General features: G+C 41.0%; 1 protein-coding gene across 9 annotated transcripts in view; it reads right to left on the bottom strand.

Annotated features, from left to right (window-relative positions):
• eml1 (EMAP like 1) overlaps positions 1 to 21729 on the bottom strand; it is a 51014-nt gene extending 29285 nt beyond the window's left edge. For 4 of the 9 annotated variants that reach the window (XM_075448541.1, XM_075448543.1, XM_075448542.1 and 1 more), the window contains exon 1: positions 8962 to 9603. In XM_075448541.1, coding sequence (XP_075304656.1) covers positions 8962 to 9028 — 67 coding nt within the window. In that variant the 5' untranslated portion in view covers positions 9029 to 9603. Of the gene's footprint in view, positions 1 to 3961; positions 4037 to 8961; positions 9605 to 21557 lie in introns of those variants that run through there. The other 5 variants (XM_075448546.1, XM_075448548.1, XM_075448544.1 and 2 more) reach the window with 4 other exon arrangements.
• Positions 21730 to 27158: the final 5429 nt, after the last annotated feature.

Raw genomic sequence — 27158 nt, 5'->3', positions numbered from 1 at the left:
TATTAGTTCATCTTAAGATTGATGGCAGCAACACCTCTCAAAATGTTAGGAGGGTGTAACAAATAAGTGGTACCAAAAAGTAACAGCATGAGCAACATATTGTGACTAATTAGGTCAACTGGCAGCAGGTCGGTAACATGACTGGGTATAAAAAAAGAGCACCTTAAAGAGGCAGAGATTTAAAAGTAAAGTTATTGAGGATGACCTTAGATATTCCATCATCATCACACAGTAAATCTTTTAATTTTTTTTTCATATATGTTGCTACCATCAAATTAAAGATGAGTTAAGATTCTTCATAAAATAGTAAGATGTCTCACTTTCAACATTTGATGTGTTTTCTATGTTCTACTATGAATAAAATATTGGTTTATTTGTAAATCATTACATCATTATTTTCTTATTTACAATGGGTCCCAAACTTTTTGCAACTGACATGTATTCCCCAGCACACATAAACTTACACACACACAGATATCTATATATATATATATATATATATATAGATATCTGTTCCGTCTTCTGTGTTCTGACTTTCCTCTCAAACAGCCTGCTTGCATTTACATCTATTTTCATTACCTACTTATATCATTTTGACCCCTGAGCCTGTCGCAATCAGCTATGTTAAGCCTGAGTGAGCAGCGACCCAGAGAAGAACATAATTTGATTGTCTTTTGTCACTGAGGTCACATTTGACAGTTGCTTTGGGCTGGTATCCCTTCAAGCAGAATATGCTGGAGACATTCTACCTGAGTATTCTGCTGTCCTCTGAGACCATATGAAACACTTTCTACATGATTGTACAAACACCTAACTTACTTCTACTCCAAAGTGCGAGTTAGAAGTATCATGAACCCCATCAACAGTGAAGACTTTTCCTTAAAACCATCTTCTTAAAACTACCAGTTGACTCAACAACCTTGAAAAGTATAAACCAGTTTAGTCATGATTCTGATGATATTTGTGTGAATTTCCATGGGCTGTAAAGCTGGAAAAACAAGCTGTTCAGGAAACTTTAAACACTACTTACTTTCCTCCACAGCGGCTACATGAACTCGGAAGTTTTCTGAATAAATTAAAGAACAAATATAGACCTTGTTGCAGTTTATCAATCTTAGTCATGGCTGGTTTTAGGGATGCAAAATGACATGGCAACACTCTTTATTATGAGCTGATAAACGTTTAAAGTGGAATATTTACACATGGAATGTCAAATCCGGTAAAAAAAATTCAGTCTCGTGAATAGCTTAAACTTTTTGCATGTTTTACACATATGTTGGAGTGGTTTTCTTGTTTTTCCCAGCTATAGTTTATATACAGAAAACATATTTTATCCCTGCATTTATCAGTGGGCAATATGGATAAGAGTAGACATAAGAATATGTAATATCTAAGAGAAGAGGGGCTTGATGCTCTCTGTTATTATGTGGAAAATGCGCCTATATTAGTAATTATATTCAGCTAAATTAGTTGGAATACATCCACATATCACATGAGTTCACATCTTTTAAATTTGTTCTCATAGCTCGTTCTGTCATTGGTGAGTGTCAGGATTTAAAAAAAAAGAAAAAAAAAGCATAGATTTAAGATGCTTCATTTAGATTAGATGTATTCAATAGCAAGAGGAAAAATAACAGTGAGACAGCTTTAAGTTTTTTCTATTAAAAATTATTTTAGTACTCATAGCGTAAAAGGTCCTAAATCTGCTGGTGATCTTTATTCTTAGTGGAGAGATTTGTGGCTTTCTCACATGTGAGTTGGGAAAAGGTCTTTGTATTAACACAAAGATATTTTTGGTTATTGTTTATGCTGGGAGATTTCTGAGCTCAAACTAAATCATGAGTACAAAAAGAGGAGATCACAAATTGAAATAACAACCAAATTGGACTGCTGATTGAGGCAAAAGCAAACTAAATAGTCACAGCTATCGTCTTCCCTCTCATCTCTGCACCTGTGCTCTTGATAAATCTATTTTTAATGGAATTCCTAATGGGATTCTCCTCTTTTCCCCTGCCCATCTGTTACAGAGAGGCTTGAGTGCATGCATTGGGGGATACACACTCGCTCACGCAGAGCTGAGGCTTTCCCTTTGAGTCTTCCATTAACAGCAGATGTAAGAGACCAATTAGGGTGCCATGCAGCCTCTGGGAGCTGCACTACGGGCACCAAGAGGTTAATTATATCTGTTAACATCACAACTAGATGGAGCTTACAAATGAGCAGCAGCAAAACCATTGACTTTAGCCTCACTGGAGCAAATATCCTGATGGAGATAATCTCCATAAATACAGTCCAGCCAACACATCACCTTGCCGTGATCACTGAATATATCTTTAACTGATCTTAAGAGGTCCTTTACAGGATTAGAGGACATAAATTCTTATTCACAGACATGTCTTTATCCACATGAATACGGATATATGAACCAGTGTGCACACAGATGATCTGTGCTGGAAATACTGTGTGTACAAATTAGAATTCAAATATCCTCATTGCTCTAAATTCAGATACTATTCTTTTTAAAGAAATTCCTCACTTCTTGTTTCACGTCTTTGTGATTAAACAAAGCAGCTTTGGTGATACTTTGACCATCAAACAGACTAAAAATAATGGCATCTCTCTGGGATTGGGCTGACTCGTGTGATTTATGCTTGGTCGCCCTCCCCCACAGGTAGCATTCCACGCTCTGCTGAGCACATTTAGTGTTACAGAGCAGAGTGGAAGCATCCTGCTTTCTGTTGGAGCCCATGATTCTGTGTCTTGCTCTTTCATGGTATTTTTAAGCATCCACAACATTCTGTCCAAGGTCTTATACTGCCTGCGTGTCTACTTTCCCGACCTTGTGAAGGAATGCAACACACACACACACATACACAGAGTGAACTTGAACACACATATGTGCAAATTGTCAAGCACATACTGCACATAACCAGAGAGAACAACAACCCTAACTGCACTAACACGCAGTGTCAAGGTATATATTTAGCACTGGAACTCATACACTGCTGCTTTACATGCCTGATTGTTTTAGTAGGTCATGAGATGAGGCTGCCTGAATGTGTGTCAGTGGAGGAAAAGAGCAGAGCAAGGAAATACTCAGTACAATAAGATATTGGTCTTTACTGCCTACCAAGTACCTGTTTCCATTGATTCATCCACCTATCACAAGACAAGCAAAGCAAATATAACTACATTTAAGTGACTGAAGAGGAGCAAAACGCTTCAGGAGATAAATACAAAGTAATTTCTTTTTTTTTTTTTTTTTTTACTGGTAAGCATTGAGTTCTACAGGAGGGGATGAAGTAAAAATTTCAAAACTAGGCAATATGTGATATTACAACAGCGGTTAAAAAGCATATATAGCGTATAAAGTAGCTTTTAAGAAGCTCAAATGTGACTATTGGGGCTTGTTGATTAAGAAATGCTTGAATATTATTGTAGCATTTATGTCAGAGAAGTTGATTATGAAGGTGAATAGTGAAAATACGTCAGCGAGTTTCTGTCAGTCGTGGCCTTATGTTACCTTACTGACGTGTGAGCAGGCCTTCCGTTGGCAATATCAATTCACTCATCTTTGCATGTGTGCTTGAAAGATGTCAATGCAATACAGTTAATAACTTGTGTGGGGAAAATGACTGCGTGAAAAAATGACTGCCAAAACAGCTCAGCATGATCCTGGCTTGAGGCCTAATCTGATCTCCCCCTGGTGATTTTATGCAGCATGTCTGCTGATAAATAAGTCTCTGTTTATGCAGTACGTATCTATCACACAGTATGTAATACTTAAAGGTATTTACAGCAGTAGACTTGTGAAGAGGAAATCGCCATTGCATGCACAATTGTCCATCTTTTCAATTACATAAGTGATGCAATTTCTCTTAGGTAAACAAGCAAAGGACATCCACACATCTCACCAGCACCTTCTGTTGGAGGTTACACACACACACAGTACAGTACTTACATGTTTAATGAGCACACACTCTCTCTGGGTATCTTTCAGCAGTTAATGGCTCACTATTCTGCAGCACCAAGGAGGAAATGCAGGGCAAACCTTATGAGGAGCAAAGTGAGAGAAAAAACGAGGAAGATAAGAAGCAGGAGGAGGGGAGGGGGGGGCAGCGTGACTTGTGACTACAGAAGCACAAGTTGCCCGGCTCGATATATGTCTGTCTGACTGGAGATAAAAACAAAACCGAAAAGCGCCATGAGCTGAACTTGGAGCACTCACACAGCTGAAACAACGAGAGCGTGACGCAGTAAAGACGGTGAGGAGGGAAGAACTTGAGTAAAAAAGGGAAACTAAAGCAAAGTGAAGAACGAGATGATTTTTAAAACTGCAGAGATGAAGCAACATGTAGTCGGAGCCTAAGAGAAAATAAAAAGAAAGTGATGCATGCTCTCACTGACACAACTATTGGAAATCAATGGCAGCATTTGACTGAATCAGCAGTAGTAGATGAGTTACCCCATTCGGGTCGATATTTATTAGACTGCTGCTCTTATACATGTAGTTACGGATAAATTATGGCACAGAGACTCATTATTTCCCAATATTTCCTTCTCTTGTTGTCAACTGTCATCTTGGTGTAATTTGAATGGGTATAAAGATAATCAAGAATGAGGTGGGGAATGAGGTGTTTTTTTTGTGTAACAGGTTCAATAAGGCTTCTTAATCAAGTCAAAACAGAAACAAATGAGCCCCAGACTGATGTAAACCACACTAACACAAACAACTCCTCCTTCTCCCTGACATATATCCTTGGCCACTGTGATTGGTTACATGAGCACAGGCTTAATCCTAATCCCTCTCCACGTGCCATCATCAATCAGCGTTTGGATGAAGATACCTATAGATCCACAGCCAAGAAGAGGAGGAGATTGGATGAAGTCAAGTCACCTCTGCTGTGTGTCAAAACACCTCCAACAAACATCAAAGCAGCCTCAGTCTTTAATAATTTCCCTCTTCACCCTTCGCACCTGTTCACCCATCTGCACTCTCACTAATCTATACTTCCCACATTCTTTTATGAACTCTTTCTCTTCCTCCATGTGCCCTGCCCCCTCTGCTGTCATTATGGTGTGTTAGGTGTCTACATCATACGCTGCTATTTCAGGTGTCTGTTGGTATGAAGGTGGAGCACGCAGACAAAAAGACATCTGATCCAAATCTGAGAAGAAACTATCAACTGAAAAGAGGACTGAGCGAGCGAACAGATTTGTTAGGATGGAGAGGCTCAGATGAACCCAAGTATGTGATCCTCAGTATTAAACTTCTGTAAGCGAGCCGGATTTACTTATTAACAGATTGACTTATGAACACATCAGCAGCTAATGAGCAAAGAAGCGCATTAACTGATGATTTTGCATTTGCTGAACGTTCCCGAAAGCCTCAAAGGATGTTGGACTTCTGTGCAACTAAAATAATGTACATGTTTCCATTCATACATTTCTGCCACTTGAGATGTTGATGTCATTGGTTTAATTAAGAAAAATGCACAACATCAACTGATTTAACAAAAGATTAAACTAAAACTTAGCTGCAGGTACAGAAACAAATTCTCACTTCAATTCAACTGAGATTGTTGCATTTCTGCTGTTATCCAAATTAAGCCGCAACTCTTTCTGGATTTTAAAAAGTAGAAGAGTGAAATGTGATTTTACAGCAAACAAAATTAAATAAAATTAATGAAGTGTTTTCTTACTTTGGAAAAGATTCAAAGCTGGTGGATGAACTACTGAAGAAGAGATTGGTGACACAGAGTTGAATGGAAGCAGTTTTCAAATGACACAACGATTGTTCATAAAATTATGCACATTATTGAAGAGGTACAGTATTTAACAGTATTTAGTCCCAAAACACATACCATCATGTATCTCTCCTGAACAAAAAGTGTGTTTAATGACCTAATATTGTCCCACATGGAGCAAACAGACAGAACATATAAACAGAAAGGATCAGATTGAAAAAGGTTTGCATCCCCCCTCTCAGTCAGACTGAATATTAATTCTGACTGGGGTGGATCATGCAAGTCTGTTCCTTTTACGTGATTTTATTCTGATTGGGCCATTATTGTAACTATTTTTCAAGATTAGAGTGAATGTAAGCGCAGCTATTTATGACTTGGCAAATGGTTAGTGGTAAAACGAGAGCAGACAAAACAGGAAGTCACTGGGACATTACTTGATGGTACTTGTACAACTTCACTTCGTTCCACTGAGAATGGACAAATCCTGATATCAGTGCATCTGTAAATTCAATCAAAAAACAGCAGCCTCATTAAAGACCACACAAGACAGCCTAATTGAATCAAAACCCTCTTCCTTCAGAAGCAGCTTGTTCCAAATGTGATTTCACACAAGAAAGGCCTCTCTAAATGATTCTCCTTCCTCGTCAGCTGTAATCAGTGAGCATGTCTGAGAGTGTAATGGGGCTAATTTGCATTTGGTCTGACCTCCTGAGGACAAAGCCTGCAGCCTGCCTGTGTTTCTGCAGTTAAGCTGACCCGGTCTCTGAACATTAGTTTGGTTGGATGCTCCACAACACACGGGCTGAGAGAGGGGGAGTGAAAGAGGGAACGAATGACATCATTGACTTTTGCTTTGAGTTGATCTGGACGGCAGCAGCAGGGATGCATGATGTCACTCTGGCCTACAGGCCTAACACACACACACTGGTCATGTGGATGTCCGAGCACTCTCCCTATGAACACAGCAGTTCCAACTTCGAGAACCCAAACACATACTCTCTTATTTTAACTAACGCTCACCAACTTAAGCAGCCCTTTGGAACAAAGTACAAGATGCTGCTCTGTCAGTTTGTGCGTGAAGGCGCATGTGTGTGTAAAAGACAGAGAGAGAGAGAGGAGGAGGGTGGAGGCTGGAAAATCCCTGACAACAGCCCCAAAGCAGTCTGTCTTAATTCATCGTCGTCCTCACAGAGTCAAAACGTGACTTTGTAAATCGCTTCTAACTTCCTCCCACTGGCTCTTAACTGACCTCAGTCTGCTCACAGACGAGACAGGGCAAGAGGTACAGTACAAAGGGGAATCTTTAAAAGAGGTTAAGCTTTGTGTAATCACAAGCTGGGAGCCATGCTTGCAACCGTACTGCAACCACTCAACACTCTCTCACCTCTTCATCGAAACCCAAAACCTTGAGGCGACACGTACAGCAATTCAGAAAGAAAGCTGCACCTGCCACTTCAAATTGTGGCAGATTTTAAGGGCAGTCGTGTCCTCAGGGAAACTCGTAGCAATTCTGCATCTTCACATACACTGCTACACCGGTTTTTCAGGTCAAACCAACTTACACACCTCTACTGTTACCACTGTCGGTGTCATTGATCTGCTCATCAAAACGTGTTTCATACTCTTACAGAAGTCAGTCCTCTGTTCTTACACAGGAAAACTTGATTCGGTCTTTGTAACATATACCTGGGTTCTTGTGACTCCATATGAGTAGTAGACACCATGAAAAGTAAAGCAGGTATAATACCTTCTCAGGTAAATCATTCAGTTGGCAGTTTTCTAGATAGATTGGATACTATGGTCTGGTCTTTGTTTTGAGCATGATCACATTTGAACTACAAATCTCTGTGTACATCTCCACCTTTTTGTCCTGTCTAAATAAATGCTTTTAACTAGTTTCGCTTCATCAGTGATGCATGAAAATGCTAAGGCGCCCAGTAGACCCCCAGCAGGAGACACCTCCGTGTAATTCCACATCTTTGGGTTGTAGTGTCAAACAATAGCACTCCCCCCATCCCATCAGCTGCTAGTGCTTACACAGACCAGTAAATGTTATTGATTTTTTCATTAGCCAGAAATGGCAATTTTGTTGCTCTACGCTTAATACAGTGATAGCTGATCACAGGGTTATGCAGCTACATTAAAAAACAGAAAAAAGGCATTAGATGGTCAGTAAACAAAATAAACTAAATGTTAATCATGTGATAAACATTTAATTTGATTTCAAATTAACCAGCTTCACGAAGTCAAAGGTCACTCCTCTACAGCAGGAGTCTGCGCTTGGGATAATCCCCTTTGTGTGTCTGAGGGGTGTCTAACTGTAGTCTGCAGGCATGCCAGCACTGACGGTGTCAACAAACTGTGCAGCTCTGTAGCAGAGCTTCAATCAAAAGTAACACATCATTTGATCAAAGGAGCTCTCGGTCCATCTGTATAGGAACATTGCTAAAACTTAAACTTTCTGAATATAGTTTAGTGGTACGTTTAAATGCTAAGAGATAAACAAAGAAGAATAGGGCACTATGGAAATAAATCATAAAGTGATGTCATACTGATGTGTCATGTTACCCTCACTTCCCTGAGTCACCCTCTCCTTCTCATAACATTAGCAGCCTTGAGTAGGGCTTCTCCCTCTGCCAAACATGACCAGCAGTGTCCTGCTGTGTCACTTCTGTTTTCCTGATTGCAGTCAGCCAACAGAGAAGAAATCTATTTACAACATACACGTCAACCCATCTGGCAGCACCAAGGCAGCACTGGGAGCAGGGGACCATTTCTAATCCTTCCTCTGTCCTTATTTATTAGCTCTCCAGATTCCAACTGGCTCACATAGACGGGCTGTTGACATTATTCTGGCCTTGATTCCAGAGACATCCTGTTAAATCTGCAGCATGGTCTTTGGAAATGCCCTCCGCACTGCATGCTTTAGTGCTCTAATATGCTTTCAGTTTCACACGGTGTTAAAGCAGTCTCCACCGCTGGGCATCTAATCTGAATCCAAACAGCAGCAGTTAAGGAAAATGCCAAAGTCACGCAGAACTCTTTTAACAAAAACTGCAGGAAAATGCAGCAAAAAAACCGCTCACAACTGCATCCCAAACAAACCCACCCCTCCCTCACTTGGTGCCAAGTTTAGCCAGTCAGCTGGTGGTATGTCAACAACATGCAGCTGAGGGAAGAGAGAAAAACAGGAGGATTAGTTGGTTTTATTTACCGTTGCAGAACTGTAGCAGTGATGAGGTGTCATACAGGCTGCTGTAGCTGGAAAAGCCGTCCTCCATTCTCGACCTGTGCTCCGCTGCTCTGTGCTCCCTCCGCTGTCCACCTCTCCTCTTCCTCTTCCTCTCCCTGTCTCTGGTGACTCTTCTTCGCTAGTTTATCGTTCACTTGGCGTCCAAGGCGCTCCCTCCATTCACTCTGCACGGGTCAGGCTCCCTGAGTGAGTCACCATGGCAACCCATTCACTCCGGTTATGTCATGTGAACTGTAGCCCCTCTTCTGCTGCTCTTCTTTTTAAACAACCCTCTCCCTAAAAAAGTCCCGAACGACTGCAGGAAAAAAAAGAGGAATGACTGCAATGAACCGCCACAAGCGGAGGCTGCTGGTGCTTCGTGTCCTTCTGTGCTCTTCCTCTCCTCCTTTTCTCCTCCCTCTGTTCTCTTGTCCTTTTAGCGTTCAGTGGAGGCAGCTCTCTGTCGTTGGGTCTCACTGATCTCCAACCGAAAAACAGCCCTAAGAGGGCTTGAGCTGACAGCGCAGCAAGCTCTGGCACAGGCAGTCACTGTGTGTGCGTGCGCGCGTTTGCGTCTGCGTGTGTGTTTGTGTGTCCAAAGCTGTGCGAGTGTTCAGATAATACTTGGGACAGCCCAGCCGTCCCTCTGTCACACAGCGTGGACGAGTAGGAGCGCAGGGGGCTGGGCCTGCCAGATAGATCCTCCCCCTTTGCTCAGAGGCAGAAGGTGGGTTCGGACTTCGGAGACGCGAGGACAAGGTGGCGAGAGAGGAAATGGCAAAAAAGAAAATGAAGAAAAGTAGCCGGAGGAAAGGAGTAGAGGTAGGGAAAGAAAGAGAAAGTGAAAGAAAAGTAGGAATAAGTAATCAGAAAAGAAATCAGACAAGGGAACATGAGAGGAGAAAGGAGACCAGTGGAGAGACGAGAATGAAATGAGAGAATGAGTACAGAGGTGACGTGGCCTTAATTAATCAATTCAAGGTGTTTTTTTATTGCTTAAAAAAGGGACCGTTTTCTTTTTGATAATATACAGAAGACATCAGACAAGCTGTCTCAGAGCATCTGAAATGCGATGATAAAAAAAAAACACTCCAATGACTATGAAGCAGTCACAAAAGATCTCAAACCCCCCCTTTCAGCACTTTTTGACTTCGTCACAGCCATAGAACTGTTGAGATTGATGCAGTTCTAAAAAAAAAAAAAAGCTAAGATAGAGAAGTCTGACAGCTGAAGAGCTTCAGGCTGACATGAAGCAGTCTGGAGGGGTGTTTCAAGCCCAAACACAGACTGTGTTCTGAACTAAGTATGGTGCACGAGCAAAGGCCAAGCAGGACACCCATTTTAAAAGAAATGCACAAAAAGTCCAGTTTGTTAAACTGTTCAGTCTCTCTGGGGCGGTGTTCAATGGAGATAAGATATCAAAGCATTGCTCTTTGGAAATGCAGAGCATCAGTTTGTTTCTAGGCAATGAAATTAAATCCATTATGAAAAAAAACCCACACATCCCAAAGTAAAACGTGGAGAATCGGGATCTGGGGCTGCTTTGGTTCCAGTAGACAATGAAACTGTCGGTATGAAATAAAAGGGTGACCAAAGCATTTGTGTAAAATGTGTTACCCAGAGAATTCAGTTTAAACTGAAAGCTTTGGGTCTTTTAGAAGGACAACGACTCACAGCGTGCACCTGACAGCACAACTGAGGGGGGTGAAATCAAATATGAGCTGTTTTCAGGTGGAAATGAATGAATGCTCAACTCATTCAAGCTGAAAACCTTGGGTGAGAGCTGAAATCGGAAAACATTCCTATCATTAGTCCGTGAATTACTCTTCTGCCCTTTCACTGATTATGCCCAAATTCTGTATGTCATAATGTGTAGTCACATGGGGGCACACATCTCCTGAAGCCGCCACCAAAAATTTGGAGCTGAACGTTGCCAGGGGATCTCTGCTTTGGCTAAACACGATTATCACTCTGTCTCCTTTCTGTCTTATCTACCCTTCTGCAGACTGCACAGACACTGATGGGTCCTTAAAACAAGGACAAGAGGGGGAGAGAGTGAAACGGAGATGAGGGGATTGAGAAAAGAGAAATAAATGGGATAGAGGGGGGAGGGGGCTGAGGAGGAGAAAAGTGCTTGAGGAGGGAGCGGGGAGAGGAGAGAAGAGCAAATTAAAAAAGTGAGCAGGTTGGGAGTTCAGTGAGGAAGAAAAAGGGGGGAAACCCTGCTTTTTCATTCCAACCGGGGGTTTTGTATGCCCACAAGAGGAGGGATCTCTTTGCATTATTTATAATTCCAGCTTAAAGGGGTAAATAATAGGCCTGAGGAAGACAGAGTCTGTGGCCTATATTCATGTCGGAAACACTTCCCCCTTTCTTCCAAGATCACAAGACAGAGCCGACAAAGGCTGGGATGCTCTGAAAACGGCAGAGGGAAAGAGAATAAAAGGCTCCACTGGTTCCTCTCTGTGTTTTTATTGCAGCCCAGCAGATGCGATGTTGCCTGCCAGCGTGGAGCTTTTTCCTCGCAGGTATCTGCCGTCAAATGGGGTGTCCTGTGTGGTTCAGAGGTCACACGGCTTCATTCGACCTTTAAATGGATCCAACGGGATGCTGCAAAGTCCCTTTTAATGCTTGATCATTTTATGGTTCAGGACCCTCCTCCTTGTTAATGACCTAAGGGCTGTCTCCACCTCCTCTCCCAAAGGAAAACACTGCACCCGACTTCACTTATTACACAATAACATAAAGCCACAACAGGCTGTGTTCGCCAGGATTACGCAAGGAAACAAGGTGCTCTTTGTAGACTAGTGCGGTATTTACACAGAGTAAAACATAAGAACAGTATAATAGTGTAGACCTTTGCAGAGTTGGTACACGTTACACTTTGACTGCATCTTGTCCACAGCTAAATGCAGAAAATCCACGAGGTTAAATGCATTTATATGCGATTGCTAAGATGTTTTGGACTGCAAAAAAGCCACAACATCCTGTGTTTTGATTCAGATACAAATAGCAGTTTCATACACCACGTTACTCCGAGAACACAATGACCTCACAGTAAACATGCTTTGTGTTTTGTTCTGAAGATTGTGAGTCCCTATGGTGTTTTGTCTGGACGGGTTCAGATTATTGTAAATCTCATTGTGGGGCTGATTTGGGATCTAGATTAGGGCCAGGTCTGGTGTTTGTCTCCCCGCGCTCATACTCACATGAGAGGGGGCAGATTAAAATGGGCTACATTCCCACCCAAATCCCCCAAACCAGACCTCCTCACTGCTCCCCACCCACTTCCATCCCACCACCCACTCATATGGGGTGGTAAACCCCACCTAAAACCAGACTGGTGGCAGGTGGTGGAGCTGCCCCACCCGCTGTGGCCGTTCCTTCGACCTTTCACCATATTACCCACATTACCCAACCACGTTGAATCCCTAATGTTATCCTGTGTTTAATGCATGTCTTTTTTTCTTTTCTTAAATGAATTTAAAGCAACTTATGAGGAAATATAAGGATATAATCATACCTCTAAAGAGCTTAAGGCAGAAAAAGCCCCTACAGTCGCACAGATTTGCACATCCTGTATGGTTAAAGCATAATCAGCAATCTTATCATTATATATCTTACAGGAACTCAGTGTCTTGTGCAAAAGCACTGTAACCTGGCCTGTGGCCATCCGAGGCTTTCTCACCTGCCATGCTGACACTGCTACTCCAGCTTTCATTCTCTGGTTGATTTGAAGGTCACATTAAACATGAGTAGGCTTTTTTTTTTTCAAAGACGGAAAATAAACTGCTGACATTCATTTTATCAGCAGATGATCAGTCAGTCTGTCAGTGGGCCAGGATTATAAATAATCAAATCCAGATCTGAGGAGGAAACAGGGTCAATCCTCCATATGATCCAGCCGCCATCTGTGTGTCTGTACTGGTTATTGGGCTGCTTTGTGCTTTGCACCAGGAATCAGTCCAACCTGGACTCTTAATAATTCACACAAACAGTGAATTTAGACAAAGCCCAGTGACACTTTTACAGTCTATCATGGACAAGTTAATCACTCAGTCTTTCAGAGCTTATTTCATCTAGCCCTATGGATATACAGTATGTCAGCAGGTCAGGTGGCTGCTTCACATGGAATTTCTATTTACATGAATTTACATGGAAATTTGTGTTCATTACACCTTTTGATCAGGTCTAGCATGGGCAAAAGAATAACCTATACAATTCTTGCTGGACTCGAAAGAGCCCTGAGAGATAACATTCTCAACCAAGACTAATTCTGTATCTCTGTGTCGTGAAAATAATCCTGATCTGCGCCAAAAAAGTGATCTGTCCTCTTTCTTTCAACTCAACAGAGGGAAAAATTTCAATTAATTAGTTTTTTATATAAAATTGTAAAGAAACATACAACAAACACTTATCTCTACCACTTGTCTTTGGGGAGATAAAATGGCCATTTACGGTACTGAATTTGACAAAAGAATGCACTCTCAGAGTGAGTTTCTAGTTTTAAACAAAAAGTGTCGTTATAGTATCTTTCAGCAAAGCTTTCAGATGAGAGATATGAATTAACATGCAATGAAATTGTTTTACGGTCTCATGACTTTTGTGATCTTCTAACATTTCCTTCTTGAACTACCATTTTGTATGCTAATTTATGGTTTGGGATTATATGTCTCATTGAATCAATGAATAGATTGCCATGAAGTTTGGTCCATGCATTCTTCTGTCTCTCAGGACAAAGTTTAATCACTTTGGGCATCATGTCAACTCTCTGCTTGCACCGTCGTCCGATCAGTATCTCAAAATGTGCAAATTCTCTCGTTTGTAATGTAGAATAAATGTATTCAAATGTGTCAGACTTGTTCAGTAACACTGATCTGTAAAGATATGACAATGTGATCTCTAATGAAAGTAGCTGTGCCATTAATGCACCGACATGGCGAGCAGGGGAAATGTCATACTGCCTGTGACTGACAGTTTTGACTTGTTTGATAAATGCCTGGACGTGAGCAGAAAGACAGACGCTGATCAAGATTGACTGAATGTAATAGGGGAGAATAAGTCAGCTGAGTGACTGGAGAAAATGCATCATTCCTAGCTAATGGGGAAAAGAACTTGTCAGTTTTAAAGCTTGTTTCTGAGAACATGCATGGAGCTCTGATTAAAACATTTTATAATTTAGGAAGAGGAACTATGACACGCTCTGTGTCATATATTATTAAGTCAAGAAACCGCCAGCATAATGCTGTATATGTGTCAGTGACTGCATCTGATGTTTCATTTATCATGTTCTACTCCAACACTAATTAGCAGAAAAATGATAATCCAGAGTCTGCTGGAAAGCTGCTGCCTACTGTGTGTGTAGAGAAAGTGAGTTAATTTAACCCAGGGACCTCAACTAGACTCCATTAATATGAGCCATTGATGAGTTTAATATACTGAGTCTTGAAATATGTGGTAGAAATGTGACCTAGTTTCAGAGGAGGGAAGAATCCAACAGAGTGATAACATCCCTGCCTGGGAAACCAGAAAAGGCTGCAACACACAGAATGAGAGGACCGTCGTGACAACAAAAATCCTGAATTCAAACCCACAACATGAAGCATGCTCTGGGACTCGCGCCACCAAATCCTAATTTCTTACTTGCCAGAGAAATCGCATAAATACATCCCTGTATGATGCTGAGATGCTACATGTGAGATCTGCATGGGATATTTCTGTGATATCACTGCAGAGCAACATGGCTATAGAATAAAAGGAAATGGCAGATACATGCTGCAGTGCGCTGTTGTGGGCCACACAATCTGCAGCAATGCCAAGTGATGATGTTATAACTCAGAAAAACTGGGTCACCACTTGTGCTTTATTGCAGTCTTTTGGTCACAGACTCTAACAGCATTATGCATGTAGAAATCCGCTGCCAGACTGTGTAACATCTTCAGAGACTCATAATTTTATCCTATCCAAGATTTTAGGTGGGAATTATGACAATGTCAAGTCTATCATTATGCTAGCTCTTTCTTATTTTATTTATGACCATAGGCTTTGAAATGAAGAGTTACTACATGGCCTAGTTTTAGGGTTTGTTGAATAAAAAAGACAAGCCGTATCTTCTGTTCCCTCCCTGCAAATGCTGTAACAAGACTTTAGTGGAGAGTCAGAGAAGATGTGTGAGTGAGGAAAAGAAGAGTCTGCTTTTGACCTGAAATAACTATCAGTTCTGAGGCTGAAAAGCAGCATTGCCTCTTTACTTAACCCTCACTCATTTTCCTCTCTGGTCATTTACATAATGAAACCCAATCAATGAGTGGTTAAAAATCAGAAAGAACCGTTAGGCATCATTGTCTATACTGTGTGTTTTCGACTTGTTTTATGGCATGAGGTACCCACTCTGAGTTGATCTTACCAGTTTAACATCTGGAGTCTGCTGCTCAGTGTTTTTCAACAATATTACTGAGCATTGTATCACCTTACTTTTTGTTGAATTTTGACAGCAGCTCTCATAGTTTCAAGCTGAAAAACAAGGAAGTGAGTTCTTTAAAAGCAAAAGCTTAAATTACCAATACATTAAGAAAAAACTGCTGAAAACCTGCTAAAGTTCATTGCTTAGTTTAATTGAATACTTCAGAGCTTTTATTATTTTTAATTGTGAATATTTTGAGGCTTCAGTGCACTTTATAAACTGTTTCATGCTGATGCCCAACTAACTGCTAAATAACCTGACGGGCCCTCAGATTGATGCCCAACTGACAGTCACTACCTATTGCTTCAACAGCATTATTATTCTGTACATTTCTTAACATTGGATCAATTTGGGATATGGAGATTATGGATTTCTATACAGAAGTAACTTAGATGCATTTTTCTCTGTTATCACTTTCCATAATAGCACCAAGTTTGTAAAAAAAATCACAAATAATTTAATTTCGTCAGTGGTAATAGTAACACAGAGGAGTGAAAATACTCCAGTGGTCGAAAATTCTGTGTTTCAAAATTTTACTTTGGTGAAATGACTTAATTCTTGTTGTGTCCGAAATAGAATAATTTATTGGTCAGGTTTCCAGGCATGTCAGTATATCTTTTGCTGGATCAGATTATAACAGCTGGCGAGTTCCATCATTTAAATTTTTTTCAGGTCAGATGCTTTTCTGAAGGTTGTTTCCGTTCCTCCTAATGCGTATCAAGTCTTCTTGGAATCAAGCAAAACACATCTTAAGTGTGTAAGTGTATCCATTCTTTTTGGTTCTGTTTCCATTCTAATTTTCTTATTCACATCTTTTTAATGCAAATCAAAAATGGCAATGGAAACCCAACGATAATTCTTCTCCTTTTCTTCAAGTATAGCTTTTAAATGAATGAAGAAGAGGAAAAATACTGTGAACTGTTGTCAGTAGGACTGACAGTACATGTAAGCCCAAACTGTGAGCATAAAAACATGAGCAAATGTATACAGTCCAACACTGTTTGACAATGAAGGACAAACCGCAGGACTTTTAAGGTGGTAAGCTCAAAGAAGGTTATGTGCAGTAGCACACAGTTCAAAAAGGTGACTGTTTAACACTGTAAAACTATCAACTTAAGCTCAGGGTCACTGGTTTGTGTACATGTGCATGTGGCCCATCTCAATAAACTCTTCATCCTACAAGACAATGGATGACAGGCTGACTTGTAAAGTTTAAGAAAAAAAACAACTCACTTCTGAGCCTCTATTGAGGCATTTGCTACAATTGGGTCTTACAATGTCGATAATATTCAATACTTTTTATGTTTGTACCCTAAGGAGCTACAAAAAGAAAAGCTCCAAGAAAAGCGTGGAAACTATTGGAGAGCCAAAAGAAGAGCGAGAGAGCTCCTTCCTGAAGCATGCAATAGTTTATATACATGTGTTAGTAAGAACAGCAAAGCCAAAGGCAGATGGAAGGAGAAAATACAAAAAGAAGATTTGACCGAAAGAGGGATCTGCTGCATTATTCTGCACAAAAGTCTGACATTCATCATTGCATCATGGTGCAATATCAGATGACACTGAGTATTTCTCAAACCTTCATTGCTTCTGTGGCAACCTTTAATACCTCTTCATGTCTCCTCACGCTTTCATCATCACATTTATGATGTGGTAGAAGTGGGGACAAAGGGTTATAAACCACAGTGATTGCTCCTGTTGTTAACGAGCCATAACTCAGACAATAAAGTGGCTAAGGATTGGCTAACTCAGTGGACTGCAATCCATGGAAGCCTACACAGCTACTGCTGTGTGAGTCCATTAAAGACCAGACAGCTGCATTGTGCTGGTCAACAGGGGAAGCTGAAATTCATCAGATTTCTGCTTGTGTAGAAATGACCCATTTATCGAAAGGACAGCCATCTAAATCCACCTCAATGCTACCATGAAAGCCCAACAATAGTAATGTGTGTGTGATATGGACACACACTGTGTATCACAGTGTGTGCAGGGCTGTGTGTTCTCTCAAGCAACGACAACATTAATCACATCTGACTTGGCTGCTGAAACATCCCCCTTCTCCCATTTCCCGAACAACCAAAATTCTGTTATACATACATACATACATACATACATGCACGTAGAACAGAATTTTGGTTGCATGCTTTAATTTAATTTCTCTTGATGTTTAAAAGTCAGAGCATTTCCCTCCCCCTGATATGCTCTCAGTTTCTCACTTTTATGACTTAAAAATGCTAATTTAGTGCATTTCAGTCAATACAGTCCTAAATATTCTCATCTGAGTGAAATGCCTGCTGCTGCATATTTTGAGGGCTTTAGTGGTGGCTTATCTTTGTTTTTGGCATCACACGCACAGAAAGAAAGAGAGGTCCGCAGATGATAAACCGCAGATGATTAGCCTTAAACCTGCATCAAATTAAGCACTTCAGCCACTTTGCTAAAATCGGGGAAAGGTTTCGCATCAGCAAAGATTCTGGTCCTCATATTCAGGGCACTAACGGAGGGCTGACGTCAGCAGGCCGTGATGCAACGCTCATTTGAAATCTGCATTTCTTAATGCGCACGCATGCCCGCACACATAGAGACACAAACACAAGTCTCCATGTACATCAGTTGATAGCAGGCAGAAACTGAATGCTGGTGATTTTTCTTTCATATAAAAGCTTCCCATCTCCCATTGATGCCCCCATGAGTCCCAGTTACATGACAGACAGTAGTTGCTATGAGTCAGAGCTGCTTTTCATTTCCCACCAAAATGATCTCCTCAGAAACACCTCACCCCTACATCCCTCCTCCCCCTCCTTCATTTCCCTCTTTTTTCAGATCTCCTTTTCTTCACTTTTGTACATCATTTCCTTTTGTGCGCCTAATCCCTTTTCATCACTTTTCATCACTTTTCATGACCTTGTGTTCATTTCTATGGACTGAATACTTACTCCATGGGTACTATCTTCATTTATAAAATACACGAATACTGCCATCTGCAGGACATTAACTGTACTACAGATTTTTTGGTCCTACTCTTTGTTGAGAGATAGATAACTAGAGGATAACGAATAAACTCATACTTTATTTCATTATCACACGACTGAGGTTTTACTCCATGTATTACAGGTTTTCCTACAACGAAAATGTTGATCAAAACAATCAATAAAGATTAAAATATAACAATAATATGACAATAGAAATAGCAACAATCAATAGAGGCCATATTCAAGGTAAACACAAGAAACTTGTACTAAAGAAAGAATGGACCAGACTCAGTGAACAATTCCCTATGAAGAGTACCTATATAGATCAGTGAGCAGTGCTGACCAACATGTCATTGAGGTCATCAGGTGGGAACCCCCTTTCATCAGTGTTTCGTCTAGTTGGGCCCACAACACCTCCAAGAGGCTAGACAGCGATCACTGGCGTCCCAGAGTCACTCCCCTAATGCCAGCCAACACTGCTCCTCACACCACAACCACCATCTTTTTTTCAACAACCACAAACTACCCCAGCCTCTCACCAACTGCACACCAGTCATACCGCTATGACTGGTGTGCAGTGGGGATACAAACCCTGGTTCGGGTAGGGGGTAGAAATAAAAGAGGCAAAGATAAGTAGGAATGGGATTCAAACCCTGGTTCGAGTAGGGGGTAATGAAAGTATAGAATGTGCCAGAGGTGGAGAAATGACAAGACACACTAGCAGATTCAGCAGACAAACTCACCTAAACAGTCCTACAATCACTAAAAATGCCAGTAAAAACAAGGCCATACAGGCCAACTCACCTAAAATGGCCACCTGGTTTCAAAAGGCTCACATGGGCCACACCCTCCACTTAAATACATCCTGGATTTCTTCCTTGCCTCTTCCACATAGATTTAAATAAAGCATACAAATCTGTATAGTTGGTAAAAGAGGTGTTGATATAACCTCTGACACTAGAGACAAAATGGGCTGTATAGATAAACTGAAATAAAGATCTTCCCCTCATCTCACTTTCAAGTAACAAAGCTTTTGTTCTACAACTTTGTTTCCAAAAACATTGGGATGCTGTGTTTGATAAAAACTGTATGAATCTATCTCATTATTTTTTAAAAACCTAACAGAAAGAGCATCCCTGGGGATAAAGTTGAGGAGGCGTTCATCACTGTTTAAAGAGTGTGTAGGCAAATTGTTCAGTCATTTAAGAACAATGTTTGTATTACATTATTCACACAGAAAGACTTTGGAGATTTTATCCCATACAGTACACAAAAGCATTTAAAGATTCAGATAATCCGGAGGAATGTCTGTTTGCATGAGAAAAAGCTGTTAATGTGTGTTATAATTTTCCACATTCTTCAGGCTAAAGAGGAGAGGGACTATCCAGCTTGTAACCAGCACATAGTTTAAAAGTGGGCATTTCCAATGGCAGTTCTGTAAGGTGATGTGTTCTTTTTTGTTGTAGAATGCTGTCATTCAGATGTCTTTTTCAGACAACTTTTAACAAGACAATGCAAACACACTCTAGATGTTTCATTAGGGCGTGGTTGCTAAACTATTTTCCACATCTGATGCCCACAGAAAATATATCAACCTATTAATGGAAAATGGCCATAAAGGCCCCAACCTCTTCAAAAATTACAGCATTAAGTTCACAAATTGATGTTTTTATAAGTGCTGATTCAACACAGTGGAAAAATCATTCCTGTCCCAACTTTTTTTTAATGTGCAGCCGGCACAAATTCATTCAGTCCTATTTTCGGCTAATTCACTTCTCACATATCAGGGACAAAAATGCACTTAGTGGTTTGCTAGAGGACAACTGTTTACTGAAGCCGGAAAGCTTCTCCATAACGGGCTCTCTAAAAGGCTTCTGTTCTAAACAGTTTATGCCAGCAAGTGCATGTTATTTTAAACACTGCTGTGCAGAGATAACAACTTCATCCCTTCACAAACTTTTTGTGTGAATCAGCTTTGCACAAATCATCTGTCCTCATGCTTTGCTAAGGTTGTTTTATCTGTGCAACATACTGCTGGCTACCATGCATAATTGTAACATCCAAGGTCTTCTAGAAATAAACTAATTTTGATATTGATACATGTCGGAATAAATTCCTCATGAGAATGAATGCAATATAGACATAATTATAATCTTGTTTGCTACAATGTTACTTTCTCGAGGAGTCAAATGGGACGGGATGACACACACAAAAAAGGAGCAGTGCTAAGTTTTAGAAAGTTCAGTGAATTTGCTTTTGTCAAGTTTAATGTAATTTCCTGGCAAATGCATCAGGGAATGCAACTATATAAGAAGGAGTGGCTAGATTATATCTAGTCATGCCACAAGCAACAACTTCAAACAGCTCCCTTACTGCTGAGTCATGCGCCATTAATCTGAGGAGGGAATCATGCATGGATTACACCAGAACAGGGCAGAAACAGGGAACAGGGAGATAAAAGAAGAGGGAGAGGAGATTGAGAGATTTAGAGGGAGGGTGATAGAAGGAAGCATGAGCGAGTGATTGAGTAAGTGAGTGAGAGACCCAGAGAAGTGGAAGGTTTCTATTTTTAACTGATTGTTTGCGCCGGTCTGACAGGCTGGAAGGAGAAAGGCTTTGTCTCCTCTCTCAGCTTGGCTGTACTTGCAGGAAATGACCAACTACTTAATGCTATATCATGGCACTCATGCACATACATCAGTAAACACCTGCATATACACACCACACATCTTTAGGTCCTTCTTTAGATCCACATCTTAGTCAGATGCAGTACTGTTGCATCCACACATCTCTCTCCACGCTTAGAAAAGCTGCACAACCTGCCAAAACTTTTATTAACCTGACCTTCCCCTTCTACTCTCTCCCTCCTATAATGTGTCCTCTACATATCTCTGGTTTAAAACTTAAACAGAGTATTTGAGCATTATTTTGATGAAATCAGAAGGACTTCAGTTTCCTTATAAGGCCCCAAACTGAACTGACCCCACACTGCTGCTGAATACTTGCTGGGTGAGATGTCCCAATGGAGAGCTTAGACTAAAAACCGGACGGGCCTACAGAAACAACAACGCCTAATATATATCTGCTTTGAGCGTGGCTTTACTTTCATAGTGGAGTCATGCAGGCTCTGTGATTTCTCTTACCCATGGGTAGTCCCTCACAGTCAGACATGGCTGCAGACAGACAGGAGGACGAGGACAACGTCTTCTTTTGTCAGCTGAATGTCTGAAGCGTGTTGATTATTCCTCTCAGACTAAAATAGTCTTTTCGTCTGCGCTGTCAGACTCTTTCTCTCTGCTTAGCTCACTTACTTTATTTTCTGTATGCTTGTCCTCCTTCACCCGCTCCCACTTTTAAGAGTCTGACCAGTGGCCAGAAGGTATGTCAATCAAACATCCCACACTATGCTATTGGAGACTAAATTTGTAACCAACAACCCTCCCTTGGTGTACAGTTCCCTTTGGATATGGCTGGCTTCTTTAGATATGATTTCATATCCAAACAAAAAAGAAAAGAACAGCATTGTTTTATTGTTTCGCTTTGTTTTTTTCCCCACTTAGCCTGCAACAAAACAAGGATGCAATGCTTTCTCCTTTGAAACTCATCATTAAAATACAAGAAGTACAGCGGTTTGCCAGTATATTTCTCTTCTTATCCCTTCAGCCTGTAACCCAAAACGCAGTTCTTCAAAGATCTGTTGAGAGAGTTGGCACAAACCTGGAGTTGTCCCCAGGCGTTTCTTTGTTTTTGGCAGTAATACCTTATATTTCCTGTTGGGGGCTGTAGCGTCTCATTCATCACACCAGGAGAAATCATTTGTTGTTCTCCGTTCCTCCACTGGGCTGGAAACCAAGCAAATTCCAGGGTCAAGTGACTCTGTTCTCAAGATTGCAGTTCTGACAAATAGCATTATCTTTGTCTTCTGGTTCTTGTAAATAAGTCAGAGCACATGTTCATGAGTAGCTGCATTTGTAGCAGATTTTCGCGAATTACATCCAAATAGGCAGGAAGGAGAAAAAGTGGAAACCTAGTTTGACAGCAAAAAGTAAAATCCATGGTGGGTAAAAGCTGGGGAGCTGAACCTCGCAGTCAGCATTGGCTGTTATATTAAATCCTTTTGTGTCGGAGGAGACAAGGAAAGTGCTCGGCAGGCACTTCATAATACTTTACAGATTACTGGTCTACTTGAATGCACAAACATTCCCCAGAACATACTTAACACAGCAAAGCTTTAATTAAACCCACCCCCCAAACTTCCCACACACTTGTCCTGAATTACTTTCGCGGCTTACTCAGCTGACCCTTTGTCAGTTGACAGGGAGGATTATCACGAGGGAAAGGTTCAGCATGTGACTAAGTGGGGTCAGATGCTAGACTTGTCCAGCAATACCGGTGTCAGAGAGGTTAGGATTTAATGGCAGGGGAGTAGGCGCGGTTATCTTGAGATTTTCAGAAAACATGGGGGGTGAGATGTTGGAGGGCTTCCTGCTCTGTTATCTGTCCTCCAGACCTGTCAGTAACCCCTCCACCCTTCCAGCCCTCAGGACCCCAGACTTCACGCTAGCATCGGCTTTGATGTTTGATCTCCAGCTCTCGTTTGCAGAAGGAGCTGGAAAGGCCCTTTTGCAAACACAGCCTAAACCTTCACCCCACAAAGACCTCTCGACCCCACGAGCTCTGGCAAACGAAAAGTGGACCATGCTGTGACTGTTTTGCACACTTTGATCACGTGCAATTACTTTGAGTGAGGTGGTATGCTCAGCAAGTCCAGAATGGTTCCTGGATTATGTTTAATTACATTGTAAGGTAGTTTCGCATTAGCTGTAATCATGGCAATGTTTTAAATACTCAAGAAAGAAGTAAAAGCAGGAGATTTAAAAACATATTACCCACCGCAATAGTTGGTTGACTTAGAAGTAGAGATTTCCTTCCTCAAGATTTGCTCTTTGCAAGAAAGAATGGCCGCTGACAGAAATGAAAGTAATGCTGGAAAAAAAAAAAACAACAGTCCTCTTTTTTTGTGATGTTATCTTACAATTATAAAAACAGAATAAGAATAGGAATAACAAACGCATATGAATACATAAATATACATACTTACATATCTAACGACTTTAACAGTGTATTCCACATATTGTCTCCACTTTGCAACTTCTCATTGCTGTCCTTGGAGCTGAAAGAAATCAGATCATATGATGCCACTTTAGCTTACCTGGTTCCTCCAGTTTCTCATTACAACTAGCTCTCCCACCATTATCCCGGTCTTAATAGAGTTCTTGGCTCCACAATGAGCTTCCTCTGAGCTGCAGTACTTCCAACTGTCAGCATTGTCCCTAAGCTTAAGTCAAACAGTCTGGGAGGTCGATAAAAGGAAAGTGAAATTCTTACATTGGATTAATCTAATTTTGGTGTCTCTTGATTCAATCTCTGTGTTTTCTCATAACCCAGCAGTGGAGCAACGTAATTAAATAATCCTCGATAGCTTTGACAGTAAAACTGTAAATTTTTATAAAAATATTTTGTAAATTTAATAAAATAAAAAAGGATCCTCACATTTGTTTCTGCTTGAACATTAATAGTAACTTTTGACCGTGTTTGACCGTGTTGCACAAATAGGAATGACATGAAATGTTTTGAATATGGATTAGTTGTGGATCTATTGCAGGGATTCACAATTCTAGCATGGGTGGACCATTTCAAATTTGACAACCTGATCTTCAAATGGAGTTCTAGTTCCAGTACACAAAACACAAATTGTGCTCCATATGAAGTATCTTATTGTTTATTGTTCATAACATATTTTTTTAAATATTCATTTAATTTATTCATTTAATTAATAAATGCTGCTTAACCATTTTAAAAGTGTGTGATATATATATATGTATATGTATCTTGAGACTTGCTCTGAGCTGTTCATCTGTTAATTATTTAGCTGCAGCTTTCACACCTGCAAGGCAAGAAACATTATTTATTTATGCCATAAAGAGTACAAAACAACCCCTTAATATCCGTCACAATGAAACAAGTTTGTTTTTTACTATAGCAGGTGACGGCTAAAAGGAATGGTGTAAGGGCCTCTAGCCTGCTTTAATGGGTTTATGTTAATGATCCTCCAATTGCAACCGTAGCTGTGTATGCAGGTACTAATGAACTCTTAATAGTGTTAAATCTAACAGCTTCTGAATGATTCCACTAACTGTTTTATGGCTCTGTGGGCAGAACCCTAATTGAGGACTTGTGGCAAAGAGCTGCCGTTCACAGCTTTCCACAGGTTTAACAACCTGCACACAGAAGCTAAACCTGCACTTCACTGTGCCACTGTGCACATACCTAATATATTTACAGTTAATCACTTACATTTCTTTTAATAACAGCAATATTCAAATCGCAAACTGTTTTCATCATTTTCCCCTTGTATGTCACTCTATACTGGATTGTGAGACACTGTAGTGTAATGTGCAAAACCTAAGAAATCCACTAAAAGAGCCTCTTTTTGGGTGACATATATGCTGTAAATATACAAATAGAGAAAATGCAAAGAAGTTAGCAACATTTTTATCATGATGAAAGGACTGTCTGACAAACAATAGTGGAATTTTAAGGATTTACAGAATAGAAAAGACCTGCAAAAATTATTCTGAATTTATGAACAATAGAATGACTTTATGCTGTTGGAACTTTGAGGAAATTTAGATTTAATCGGATTAAAGGACTTGAAAGTACTAACTAATTCAATTGGTTGTAGGATGCTTTGACTCAGGGGGTGTCCAGTGTATTTGTGGTGGAGGATTAACTGTAGAGAAGGAAGTCTTCCTCAAGTCTACCTCCCCCCACACCACCCCCCTGCTGCCGAGAAACAGCCGAGGTGTGACAGAGGGGATTCCAGAGCTCGCAAACAAAAGGCAGACACTTTGATTTGAACAGCAGTGTTAGTCAGAAACGCACAGACACAAACCACAGTTCCCAATATTCAGCAGCCCTGCCCTCAGGTCTCAGCCAGTTGAAAGATGGGGGAAACTCCAGGTGCTTCACAGCAGTTGTGGGCTGCAACTTGGGAGAAGAAGAGTGCCGTGGAAGACTGGCAGGAGGGTTGGAGTTATGCATGAAGTGGAACAATGTAACAACAGCAGCGGAGGTTGAAATTAATAGGAAAACTATGGAGGTTTTGGCCCGAAGGAGCGCTTCAAACAGAAAGGGAGGGCAGCCGCAGCAACAGAGAGGGACGGGTGGAGTGAAAGGAGGTTCCACACAGACTGTATGATGGATGGACTGGTGAGCAAGTAAGGAGGGGGGAGAGGGGGTGAGCTTCAAAAGAAAAATGACCCAGACTGCTGTGATGTTGTAGGGAGAGGGGGGTGGGGGGAATTCAGGGCAGAGGAACATGTGGGGATCTCATAACCAAAAAGGGTTTTTGAAATGGAGTGCAGTACCAAAACAGGAACGAGAGAGGAGACAGAAAATAAATCATTCCATTTCAGAATTCTGTTTAAAAGCTGGCCCCTTAACTTTCTTTCACTACATTAATCAGGTGAAAACTATGTCCAAAGAGTTGTCAGTGGATACAACAGTGAGATTACAACTGCAAAATGCCTCTGTGGCTTTAGTGGTATGCATAAACCTTTTGACTGGGGTTAACTTCAGGGCTTTTAAAACATGATCCAGCCACACCCCCCTAATGCAGACAGCCAGAAATGAAACCTCTCCTTGCACACACCTACTTGGTCTCTCCTTCAGGGGCTGCTAAAGCCATTATGGCTCTAAAAGAGATGGTATCGACCCCAGGCAGACAGACAAATACTTAGTTCAACAGTTGGATAGGTCGGCTAACTAAGACGCCACAGTACTTTGGACAGGCCGACTAAATGTCTGGCTACTCTTCAGAGGCTCTCAGGTGTGACCGGCCTGTCTCCTGTGTACCAGAGCCAAGACGGCAGGCAGACACAGAGGTGTTTCATTGAGCCTGGAGTCGAGTGAATATCTGCTCTATCTGCCCTGCCACAGGCTGCATACGCTCCGGCAAGCAGCTCTAACACAAGCCAGATCTTCTTTCCTGCAGAACTATGCAGGCTTTCACAGAGTTAATGCATATTTTTAGTCTGAGCCAAGGTCAAACGTTTTGCCAAGGACCTGCCTGACACGTAATTTCTCCCAGCAACTGTGGTTTCCAATGTTTGATGACTAACTTTGCATTTGAATCAAAGACTTTAGTTTGACCGCAAATGCATTGCACCAAAATTTTAGGAGAGTATGATGGAGGCTTTGGTTGGTTCCTAACTTGGTCTTATATGTCGTTCTCACGGCACTAACACTGTTACATCGATGAAGCCTGAACCTCACAGAGCACGCCCTAATGTCCCCTTCAGTACACATATGCACGCACAACTCTTCCCTAAAATTGCTGATGGCTTGTTTTCATGAACTGATATTATTTCCAGATGGAGGTCATGAATAAAACCTGACGGAAACAAGTTGGGTGAAACTGGAAACTTAAAAAAACAGAAATGGAGGGGTATGGAGCCGAGTAAAAAAAACAATCATTCTCCTCCCCCGCTCATTCCCTGAGCCTTTCAAAAAGACCAGCTTGTCAATTACACGCTTAAAAAACAGAGGAACATTGTACCACACATGAACATAAGAACAGGATTGGTATGTTTTACATCTTTCACCACAAAAGAAATGTGACAAACAACTCTAAACATAAAAGATTTTCACAACAAGATAATGAAGCAAGAAAGTTCAGAGCT

This window comes from Odontesthes bonariensis, chromosome 17 (genome assembly GCF_027942865.1).
Source record: "Odontesthes bonariensis isolate fOdoBon6 chromosome 17, fOdoBon6.hap1, whole genome shotgun sequence".
Lineage (NCBI taxonomy): Eukaryota > Metazoa > Chordata > Actinopteri > Atheriniformes > Atherinopsidae > Odontesthes > Odontesthes bonariensis.
This window is presented reverse-complemented; position numbering and strand designations above follow the sequence as displayed.